Consider the following 12,673-nt stretch of genomic DNA (forward strand, 5'->3'; position numbering starts at 1 on the left):
ATGGAAGTAACTTGAAACTTGAACATAGAAACAAAGCCAGATAAATGCTATTACAAATACACAGAAATTCTACTTACTGCATAATCCATCATGATTACACCATATTAATTACTTTAGAATACTAAGAAAACACAGCAACTTAATTCTTACAGTACCTCCGATTTACTTGGATCTCAAGTTGTTGTATTTTTTCCAAAAGTCCTTTTTCAGCAGCTTCCCTCTGTAATTCAAACTCTTTATAAGCAGTTTGTACTGCGTCCTCTTTCTCACAATTGAGCTTCTGAATGAGCAACTGCCTGTCTTGTTCCTGGTTAGATACTAACAGTTCTTTTTCTTCCTTAAGCTTATGGATAATAGCTTCATATTTTTCTTGCTGCTCACAGAGAGACAATTTTTCTGTTTTTTCCTTTTCTAGGGCGTTTGCTTCCAATTCTAATTTACTTTGTAGTTCTGTTATTTGCTCTGAAAGTCTTTTTTCTGTCTCAGAAGTTTTTTGATGAAGAAGTGTTACTTTATTTAGTTCAGTTCTAAGCAAATTTGTTTCTTCTTCATATCTGTCTATTAGCTCAGAGATGCACTGATCCTTCTCAATGCTCATCAGAAGCCGTAGTTCTGATAAGCCCATTTGGTATTCATCACTGCTATTTTGAATTTTATTGTTTAATTTATCTATCTCTTTTTTCAAGCTTTCGGTTTCTTTATCAATCTGAGATTTTAAGGTCTCTTGTAGCTGGTTTCTGTTTTCTTCCAAAAGAAGCTTCATTTCATCAGTTTCTGCCTCTTTCAGGGCAAGTTCAACTTCTAATTTGCACCTCAAATCAGACAGATCTGAAACCTTGAGTTGTAACTCTTCTACTTGTTGTTGTTTTTCTTGCACAACTACTGCATGAGATTCCTGCATTTGTTCAAGTCTATGCTGGTTCTCTTTTTTTAATTTATCTAAACAGTCCTTGTGCTCAGCCAGCACCTTCTCAAATTCTTGTAAATGCCTGGCTTGGAGGTTGTTTTCCAGTTCTTTCAAATGGCTTTGCTCTAAACTCTCAAGTTCTGCTCTCAGAAGTTGTAGTTTTTCATTGTTTTCAACATGAAGTTTTTTCAAGTCTTCAAGTACTATCTCACGTGACTGTCTCAGTTCCTTAATTTCAGAATTTTGTGTCTCCATTTGGCATTCCAATTCAAGTAACTTCTGGTCTTTTTCATTCTGAAGGCAAACTACAGCTTCTTTCTCATTTTTTACCATGGCAAATTCATCATTCTTATTCTGAAGAACTTCCTCAAGGCCTAATAAGTCACTTTTTAACTTTTTAATCTTCTTTTGATTTTCTTCACCATCCTCCAATAATTTATTAATTTTAGTTTCATATTCACTTTTCAAAGACTGTAATTCTTTTTGATGTTTATCTTTTAGTGTTTTTTCAAGTGTAAGTTTTACCTTCTCAATAGTATTTACTATTTCTAACGAAGTGCATTTTAAAGAATTAGAAAAGTCACACTGTTCTCTTTGTACAAGTGTTCTAAAGTGGCAAAGATCTTCCTTTATACCTCTTAAATGTACCTTTGAGTCCTGGGCAATAACCCTACATTTCTCCATGCAAACACTGAGAGATGCATTTTCTACTGAGACGTTCTTTACACAAGTATTTGTATCTTGCATACGTCTACTGTCTATTGCATTGATAACTGAAGAATAAAGAGATTCCACCATCATTTCTGGACTTTGTGGATCACTTATTACATTAGGAGAGACTGGATTTTCTTCTATTACGAATTCATTTACCGCTGACATAAAGTCAGATTCCGGACTTTCTGCTAGTGAATCCAAGTCTAACGATCCTTGCTTAAGAGCTTGCTCCAAGTTCGGATGGGCAATAGTTTCAAAATCAAATGTATGAGCATCAATGCTGTCTGGAGACAATTCTTCTAACGGAGCTGGGGGACATACAGGAGGACACAGGGGACCCTGAAGACTGAGTGATGGAGGAGTTCTTGAAGAGGTAGCAATTGTGGTTACTGTTGTACTTTCCATCCTTGGTGTGGTAGCAGATTGTGGTGATGCTTGACTATTGGAGGCCTACGAGTTATAAAATATGAAACAAACACTTAAAAAAGTGATAGGCAAAAGTGTTAATATTTTAAATTCATTAAAAATTACCAGGCAAAGTAAGAACTTAAAAAGTCAGCCTTATTATCCACAACAGTCCAAAATACACATGACTAACATTTGCATAAAAAATTGCAGAAATTCAGAGATATTTTCAAGTATGTGTCAGAAAAGCACCAAATGTTTGTTTATTCAAAATTCCTACACAGATCACATAATTGTATTTGAAAGAGCTTAAATTCAAGTTTATATGATACAAAAAACTGGAGCAACCAGTCAGAAACAGGCTGTGTTTTCTAACAGCTTAGTGATTTCAGTTTTCCTAATAATTTTGTTACAAAAATATTTTTATTTTATTGTTGCAAATTCTGCTATTAAAAATGAGTGTACTCCAGTCACTATTAACATACCCAACTAAGAAGGTTTACCAAAAACTCTACAACAACAAAACCATTGTCTAGTAACAGACCAAAAACATGCACGAGAATTGTTCTGCTTGGGAGAGTGTAGAAGTAGTACAGTATAATGAAGGCCATATTCTAATTAAAAGTAACATTCTGACTTTTCAAAATGCAAGACATCGCAGTCTGAATGGATTTTTTTTTGTGTCTATGCTGCTCTCAATTTTTTCCATTTTGACTCTAGACCTTGGTCTAATTCTAGACCAAGTCTAATTCTGTAGCACCAGATCCCTCAATATTCAGCTAAAAAGCTAATGGTTAGAATAATCATCCATAATCATTAACGAGTAACAGCAGCTTGAAAAACAATACAAAGACTAAAAAAGCTTCACCTTCACAGAACTGCTCCCAAGTATTCCTGACCAATTCCAGTGCTTTTGATTCTTAAAGGCTAAAAACTTACCTTCAAATCCATTTTCCAATTAATTGTGATAACATAATTAAATCTCATTATCATCAGTTCTTGTTCATTAGTATATGAATTACTACGCTATTACTACTGTCATGGAATATACCTTATATACGTTAAGTGAATTCAGGCCAAGCTACATGCGCTTATTTCTATGCATCGGAAATTCAGTAAAGCACCATATGAAGTGCTCTAAAAAAATAATCAACCTCAGTAAGGACTTAGAGACTGTGGAAACTGACCTGCAACTTTCAAGCTTTTTTTATGTGACTAAGCCTTAGTTTAATTTACATTATGATGTATCTACAAAAGTACACTTCAGTTACAGATTTTCTTACCTTTGCTATTTATTTAATACATTTAACATAATAAATTTACTGTTTGCAAGCTTTGACAGAGTAAGTGAAGGTGTATTGAAGTCCTCTTCTTTTACTATCTTCACATCTGTCACTAGGAACAAATGGTCAACCTGTAGTATCTTAACTTAAATACAACACAGAATATAAAAGCCCTAATGTGAACAATAATTTCATCTGAAGATTCTTAGAACAAAAATATTAACCTTAAGCTTCTGCAAGTGCAGAACACACCACAGTAGAAGCCAAATAGCAATGTACAGCCTCAGTATCCACCAAGGATGCATTCCTGAATAACTCTCAAGTATGACAGTGAAACACACATATTTAAAATCCTTAAGAGTATCTGTACATGTAGGATGAAAAGGCATGAACAGGATCATCAGGATCACAAACTGGAAGAGATGCTGAGTTTTTTGCATTGATCAGTGTTCTGAAAGATCTCAGATGCATTGTCTGTGACACCGTAGCTCAAACATTACCACGCTTTTCCATCCTTCATCCTTGAAGGACTTGTCTGATCTTATTCATCTGAGGAATGTGATCATCTTGAAAAAAAACTGTGCCTAAAGACTCATGGGAATATTTGTAGTAAAAGATTCCTGTAAGATGATCAGTCTCAAAGTGCTGGAGATCTTTCCGAATGGCACTCTTCTCCAAAAAGCCAACACTGTCTCCAGTGATCCTGCTTGTGCCTCTTTTCCAAACCGTCCACACTGTCTCCGTGCATTTAAGTTGTGTGCCTGGTGTTCTTCAGTACGTTAGTTTCTACTGAAGAACTTTTGCTTTCCACTGAACTCAGCAACTTGACTGGCGCCAGTCAGTGGAGCTGTTCAATAAATGGTAAGCGAGAGAACTCCAAAAAAACTAGACAGAAGTGACAGATATTGGCCTACTGATGTATAAATAGTCGATGTTTTTTTAATCTTTTACAAATGGCTGCAACCCAAAAAAAGGATCCTATTCTTCTATGCACCACGTAAATGTTCACCTAATGGAGATGCAGTGTGACTAACTGAACTCTGACCTGAAATATAGGGAGAATCTTTCTCTAGCTCTGACGTTTTATTTAGCAGAGCTTCATTTACACCTCATGCCCATCAGCCTTTGCATCTATATGAAAGTCAAGTAATGATTTTGAAATCCAATGATGAAAACCTACAGTAAAAAAACGTATGTTCATTATATACAAAATACTGTCCTTATCAAAAATGAACACAGGACATGAGACAAAAAAACTTAAAGGGAAACAATCTTTGTTTAATGGTACTCTTGGTTCAGGTTTAAGCATTTCGCCTGGGTTTAATTTCAGCTTGCTATTTGTCTAACAAAATTTAGAAAAATAAATGTTGAAGGACACTGTATATGCTGATACACGCCTGGACTCAAACCATATGCTTTAAGTGACAACAGTTAGCATTGACAAAACAGAACTTTAGCAGTAATAAAGTTAGCATCACAGATGTCAGTAAGCACATGCAAAAAAACCAAAACAAAATAAAAACCCAAAGAAACAAAACCAAAACAAAACAACAAAAAAAGCCCAACAACATTTCAAGGACTTCACACATTAGAACGCCCTACAGGAAGCCACATGCAAAGCATAGTATCTACTTTTGACACACCAGTAGAATCATCCTAGAAGCTAAAAACTAAGGATATAAAGTATAGAAGTAAAAAAACCAAACAAAACAATCAAAATCACACCACCTGTCACTATGTGGAGCAATATTCTACTGAGCTTGGTTTCCTTACGACCTGGGGCTGTAACAAATTCCATGCCTCTGCAGTGGCTGCTGTGAGTTGTGTCTTGAGTTAGAGCACCAGATTACTGGCTAACGAAGAGTTAAACTTCACATTTTGAGCAGCTGAAACTATATGGAATAATTTGTTTACTGTTGCCTATTTCCCTGAGAAGCTGGTGTGTGCCATCTAGTCTATTTACAATCTAAAGGCAGCAATGTGTGCATATGCCATACACCGTAGTTCCTGTGATGACAAAGGAAAAGGAGTTTAGAGCAAACGAGAAAAAAATAGAAAGCAGAGACAGATGCAGAGTTAATTTTTAAGTTCTCAGGTGTTGCTGAATTACATGTTCTAGTTTTGTTACTATGATAAATATAGGCAGAGAATGGGGCAATTCTTGAAAGGATTATAAATAATGTTTGAATTTCAAACTCAGCTAGAACAAATGGTAAATTAATAATCCCATTTGAAAAGCAAGCTTCTCTTACAGGAGAAACTTAATACCAAAGGACTGCATATGTTAATTACCTACTAACTCTGGAAAAGACACCTTAATCATCTTACCTGACTCCTATGGGCAGCTTAACTTTCTCCTGGACATTTTTAACCAAATCACTGATCTCCTTAAACTTAGTATTATAGAAATGCAAGGACACAGCAATATCTTTGGTGTGAGACCACTAAGTTACACAGAATAAGCAGAAATCTTTAAAAATGAAAACAGATTTCAAAGTAGTGACAAGTTAAGCAAAAATCAACAATGGTCTTTAACTACTTTGATGTAATACTAAAAAAAAAAAGAAAACAGATATCAGAGAAGCATATCATCACTAATGTTCTACGAACTTGAAAGCTAAAATACTAAGAGTTACAGCTTAAAAACAAATGCTACGACTGGTGCAGTAGGATATACTCCTGGTCCAGACAGAGCTAAACTGCGGCATACCAACAAGCCAGGGAAACTACCCCAGTCCAACTTCACCAGGCCTCTGCTGCGACTTGTGTGGAAAGGGAGGTTGGGGTTGAACGTGTCTCTTTGGGAGAAGACAAGAGCAACTGTGGCAGTTGCACATACCATGACCTCAGGTGGTGTCAAGGTGCTGACAGTCACATCCTCCCCCACCCCTGGGTAGGGTGACTTCACCACCCCCTGGCTGGGGGGACAGGAGGGAGGGGTGGGACTCTCAGTCATTTGACAGGGTCCTCAACAAAGGAGGTGCCCAGAGAAGCTGAAAAGCTTCTAGACCATGTTGTAATGACCGCAGCGAGATCTGCACAGTCTTATAAAATGGGGCCTCTGCCAAGGAGACCCTTGGAGTGGTCTTCTCAGAGCAGCAGGACTGTGAACTGGAGCCCTCCCCTTACACTTGGACGTCGCCTAAGGAGACTTCCTGGGATTGAGAGTGCCTCACCTCCTCATTTGGGAAGTGTTTTTCCTTTCTGGATATAACCTTGAGTGAGCCCATGCCCACCCCTGGCAAGTGATTCTTCTCTACTGGGTACCCTTGTGGAAAAGAGGCCTCTAGGTTTGCTTTCTGTGAGTGAATGCATGCACATTGTGGATCCTCATTATTCTTATGTGGTTGTGCAGTAGTGATTTCCTCAGCTGGTATCCGAACCTGTGTTCTATGTTGTTAGAGTGCTAAATAATTCGGATAAACCCCATTTCTAGTTGGTTTATTTGCTATACTTTTCTGGCTAGCGTAAAGTGTGTTTGGAGCTTCTTGTCCACCTAAACTGACTTTTGGTGTATCCCCATGACAGCAACATTCTACTATATAGGCAATGCTCGACGCCTGCAAAGTCATCACAAACTCTGCCCCAAACTGGGACAGTATCTTACAGTTCATCAACAGACTGTGTAGGTGCATGAAGCTGTAGGCATCCTCAGGACTAATATTTAATGTTTATTCATCCTTTTAATTATATACTGTAAGTTCCCAGCAATACTAAGGATAAGAAAATGTTTTCATATTATTTCAGTAATTCTATGCAAAAAAAACCCCAAGCATGGGCAAAAGTAGTATAATCTAACAAGCACTTCTAGACCCTCTGCAGAACAAAGCAACACGAAGACCAAGTAATAACAAGAGCACTGTTGTTGAGGAGGAAAAATCTCTCTGACAGATCTATTTGCTTCAGTTCCAAAAAAGAGTTCAAATGAATGACTGAAATTACACACAGAGATGGGCATTTTCAAGATGACATCATGAATGGCCCAGCTCTGACTGTGCAATGCAATTTACTCTAAGGAAAGAGACAATCATCCAAATTTGTCTAAACACTTGACATTTTGGAGTCAGCCAAGAATCTACACTGGTCAAAGCCCAGTGAAAGAGAAGGGTGGAAAGAACAGATTCTCCTGACTTCGCAAACGCCTTTTTTGTGCAGACAGATACTGATAAAAATTTCTCAGATAACCAAGTCTGAACAAAAAAAGAGCAAACTATCAAGACTCAAACAAGTAAAGCACCTTTCCTGTTTATTTTTCTACTATTATGCATATTTTGAATTAAAACTTACTCTTTTATTTTACATTCTTTTTTGACATTGCAAGCCTTAGTGAAAAATTAGTTCATTAAAACACCTGTCATTATCCTGGTTTCCTATGAGATAAATTTAAGGATGCTCCAAGTTGGGGGTGGACTTCTGTATTTCAGAGCATGATCTATTAAAATAGCATGTTCAGAAAACTGCCAAATTTCACAACATTGACACCATTTCTAGCCATTCCGTTGGCTAATATAGTGGTCAGGCCCTAACACTCATTTGTAAAAAAACAATCTTCATAACAAGAGAAAAGAGCTAAGAAATTAGATGAAAAAGGTGTGGCATTTATATTACAGAATAAATAAAAGCCAAGATCTCATATTTTACATAAATGAAAGACTTCCAGTAAATCTCTTCTTCAAGTCACAGAAGAATAAAAAGAGGACTTCACGGTTAAGCGGGAATCTGCTAATTCAGAATTAAGCATGTCCATAACCTTGGCAGTTATAGAAGATACTTCATGTCGGCAAAGTGCATAGAAATACACTATAGATGATAACATGGAGCCCCACAAAAATTATACCTTTTTTCTAAAGCAAAAACTGCTCAAGAAATCCGTTTTGAATCAGTCAACTTCACATAAAATTTTAAGTATTGCTGAATTCACTCAGAGTTTCACTGGGACAGGCTACAGTCAGAAGCTAAAAGGACCCCATTTGGCGTATTACAAAAGTTAGAGGCTGAATGCACAGAAGCAATCAAAAGTCATCGGCAGAAACAGTTTCTAGGAGAAAGAATCTGCTTGACAGGCAGCGCAGAACTAGGAATGAATCTTTTTGCCATCTGTTCCTTCTATACTCAAACAAAAAAACTGCATGTTTTTTTTTCCTTCCCCAAAAAGCTGGACTGCAACAAAGGAGAAGGTGACAGATCAATATTCAGGCTAATGGATACAACTAACCAAGGCCCTAAATTATTCTTAAATGCCTATGCCAAAAGGAGTTGAGAAGCAATGCAAGCATCTAGAAAAGTAACAACAACTTCATTAAATACATACAAAATTAACAGAAGCAAAACACACACATTATGCATGCAGAAGCCTGAGATTATGGCAGAAAACAGAAATATTAACAGAAGTATTCTACTTCTACAATTTATGTGGAATACAAGCATTTATTAAATGTTTGGAAGACATTCAATATATTTTGACTCTTGTCTAGATACAACTCACTTTACTCATTGAGAGCTCAAAATTCTCAGAGTATTTACTAGAATGGGATCAGAAAGGAAACTAATATTATGCAGTTATGAGACCAACTAATTTTTACATCTAGAAAAACAGAGTTTCTTTTCTGAAGTGGTTTGTAAAACAATTATGAAAATATTCTACTGTTTTGAATAGAATATTCTGTTTTCTTAGTAAAGAAAAACAAAAATACCTTTTGTTCATTCAGCAGGTCTGTAATGGTTTGCGACATTTCATCCAAACTCTGTGCTGCCTTTACCAGGTTATGTAGAGCACGTACATGCTGGTGAAGAGGTTCAAAGTCACAAAGTATGGGGACCCTTAAAAACAGTACAGGATTATTTTTTTTTTTCATATTGTTAATTAGATATTCAAATATGTTAAATCATTATGTGTATATCCCAACAAGACTAAGCTTCCCTCTGTATAAATTTTGTACTTTCTGCATTTCATCCATTTACATGGAAAATCCTCAAAGACCACCTGATATTTCTGTTTTAAATTAAGAACTTGAGAGCTTTTAAGGAGTAGATCATGATAAACACAATGAAGGGGAAGTAATAAGTCAGTCTTTCACCTTCTGAGGAAAACATTTACCAGTAGTACCTAGAGTTCCAATAACAGTAACATAAGAGAATTGACAGTGATTAGATCAGTAATTGAAGCACTTATGTTTGCAAATGACTCTAGTCTTCCCTCCAGTTGGATACTCTCCAATCCAGCTCTTCCTTTGAAGTAGCTATTAATTCTCTACTATTTTATTGTAATGATAGGTAACCTAAATTAAAACATTGATTAATGTGTCGTGATCACATTTGCAAGTATTGCAAGATAAGCTTTCACTTGCAAGTTTTCTACAACTCTGAAAAGAAACATACATTTATTTTTTTTCTTGAGAGTCCATATATCCAGAATTTCTAATTTGTTCAGAAATAGCTCCACTGAAATCATGAAGCAGGAGTTCATTTACACTAACAGAACAATAAAATAAAATATTTTACATTTTGTATTCATTATATAGGGCAAGTGGTACCTAGTGTATTTTTGTAGAATTAAGATTTCAATAATTGCTAAAACATATATCAGAAGACTGAAGCACTGTAAGTAAATAAAGCATCATTTTAATTATACAGCTCAGGGGTTCAGTGCTGACAGAAACGGACTTTGTGCTGGGTCTCAATTTGCCTATTGCTTGCTCTTCAGATGTTAAATGAAAATACCAAAGGACGTACTGCTCTGCAGTTTCTTCTGAAGCTCAGTGTCTACCAAGTTGTGTGACAGCTTTGCACACTCAAGTTGCAAATCCACCACTATCACAAATATTTCCAACAAATGTAACCCTGAGCTCAGAAACCAGGAGGAATGTGACATAATCCCACCTCTATTGCCATCAAGTGGAAAGCTATGTCACTACAATTCAGAGGAAATAAACCGGTTTTGTTAGTGATTCTAACAATAGTAAGGCAAAATTCTTCCTGAACTCAGTCCAAAATTCCCAGGAAGACTGTGAAATTCTCACACACCCAAAAATCAGGCAGACATCAACAATGTGATACTATAGTTGGCACCTTTTTTCTGCAGAATCACAGAGGAGCAAGCCTAAAGGCATAATAAGAAATTAAAAGGGTACATCAGCTGGATCATGACATATCACTGTCAAGCAGACTAAGCTCACTATTCTTTTTGTTAATTCCAGCAGCAATACCATAAGGATGGTCACAAATTCTCAATCAAAAAGAATGCCAGTACAAAATATAGGTGAAAAACACGGTGAATTCAGCTCCTACACTGTAAACCGATATCTAGGCTGATACTATTGGTGAATCTGACAGATGACAGCAGAGCATCCTCCTTTTGGTTTATCTTATCATGCTTTGTGGGACTATGGTCTTGGGGCTAAAAAAATGGAACTTCAGCAAATCCCCAACTGCAGATCTCTTCCATGAGAAGGATGATGGTTACATGCATCATCTGATTGTGGTCATCCTGATGGACAGATCTTCTCTTAGACAGAACTTTACATAGAACTTTCTACTGCCTATGTCTTGCCCATTATCTTGGCTGCCATTCCCCTATCTGCTACAGGTTTAAGACACAGGAGTTTGAAATCTCACTCTAATAGTCAGCTTTTGCAGAAAGACATCTCCAAGTTTTAGATAAGAAACTAATCCTGTCAAGTTGCCTGTGAGATAAAGTAGTAGCTTTCCTATCTATATTTGCATGTCTGCCTCACTGTTGGGAGATAAGAAACATGGAAATAGAGCTTCTGCTCAAAATGATGGATTTCCACAGACAGCAGATGCACTTCAGAGAATACACTTTTTAGTAGAATCAGCCTGTCAGAGAAAAAGTGATAACTGAATACAGGAGATGTCCATGATCTCATGCTGGGCTGAAGAAATTTATTCTATTTCCTTCAGAATACCACTTAACAAAGAACAAATTAAAAACCCCACAATTTAATTCTGATCTGACAAAACATAAAAGTTATGAGTTTATTTCAGTTTAAAACTGACAACAGTATTTTTTTGTCTTTTAGCTATGAGGCAGCTTAGAGGAACATCCAACATCCTTTACATCTCAGTATAGAGTATAAGTGCTCAAAGCATTCAAGTTTGAGTATGTGAAGCATTAAGTCAGTGAAGACCATTCCTTAAGAATGATATCAGTTCAAAAAATATCCTTGTCTGCTCCTTAGAAAAAATGAACTGTGGGGCGGGACTGAAGGGGTTGAGTCCAGGGTGCAGCTATTTTCATAACATACAAACTTTTAAAAGGTGGTTTACCTGAGTAGTGGCTGTACTTCTGAAGGACAAAAAGACTGCAAGAACTGCAAATCACTTAAAGAGATATCTGGAAGCTCACTGTCAAATCTGCGAGGTTTTCTTGTCTGTATTAAGAAGAAATTAATTTACACATTGTCGTTAAGGTAAATAATATCAAGGTAACTCAGGAAGGATTAAAAAGAGTTTAATTACATGGAAAAGTTGCTGTTAAATCGATCTCTCAGAAGATTTCATAGTTTTTTTAAAGGAACCATGCCTTGCCCCTCCGTCCTAAGACAAATAATTTATATTCATAGTAACTAACTCTATCCATAGTTCCTTGTGCAGCAGTAGAATAGAGTATTTCAGTTGGAAGGGACCTACAACGATTCTCTAGTTCAATTTCCTCCGTACTACCAAGCTTCATAAACATTAAGAATATTTTTCAATAATTAAGGGATGAGAGATAGCACTAAAGCTTTATTTAATACAGTCAAGTATTAGTTCAGTTCAGTATTCAACACACTGAAATGAGTAGCATTCTTATTTTCCAAGTATCCTTTGACAAAGAAAGCTGCAGGGGAGAAGATGAAAAGGTTAAATGAGGCCAAGAGAGATGGCAATGCTAGAATCAGGGGGTGTTATCTTACCTGAATTAAGCAATCTGTACGAAATCAAAGTTCACAGGCAATGCTTGACTACAACTAACTTTTTCATCCCTTCATGTTGTCAGCCCAAGAGACAAAAATGCTTTTCCACTCATGCAGTGTTTATAGAAAAACACAAAACCTTTTACTTGCTTTTACTATACAATGAATTTTATGGCTCTGCTACTCAAAAGAGAGGATTAGATGGTCAGATTATCCCTCCCGGCTTCTTTCTTCTGATCATTAATAGTGATTTTTTGTTAAATACTATAGACTCCTTGTTAAAAAGGAATATCGAGGTGACACTTCCTTTCCCACCACACTGCAAGTTACAAACCAGTATTATTATAATAATAGTAACTTGAAATACCAAGGAACACTGCCTCCCAGCTTTTTCATCTGTTTCAGAGTAATATGACAGGCATACAGCTTGCATGAATTAAGCTTAGGTT

General features: G+C 36.4%; 1 protein-coding gene across 4 annotated transcripts in view; it reads right to left on the reverse strand.

Moving 5' to 3' along the window:
* Nucleotides 1-12,673, reverse strand: part of RB1CC1 (RB1 inducible coiled-coil 1) — an 82,085-nt gene that overhangs the window by 17,717 nt on the left and 51,695 nt on the right. For all 4 annotated transcript variants that reach the window (XM_065053536.1, XM_065053534.1, XM_065053535.1 and 1 more), the window contains 3 exons: nt 11,596-11,699; nt 9,003-9,129; nt 156-2,071 (listed from right to left, as the gene is read on the reverse strand). In XM_065053536.1, the coding sequence (XP_064909608.1) occupies nt 156-2,071; nt 9,003-9,129; nt 11,596-11,699 (2,147 nt within the window). The remainder of the gene's footprint in view (nt 1-155; nt 2,072-9,002; nt 9,130-11,595; nt 11,700-12,673) is intronic.

The sequence above is a fragment of the Columba livia genome, chromosome 2 (genome assembly GCF_036013475.1).
Source record: "Columba livia isolate bColLiv1 breed racing homer chromosome 2, bColLiv1.pat.W.v2, whole genome shotgun sequence".
In the NCBI taxonomy this organism is placed as follows: Eukaryota; Metazoa; Chordata; class Aves; order Columbiformes; family Columbidae; genus Columba; species Columba livia.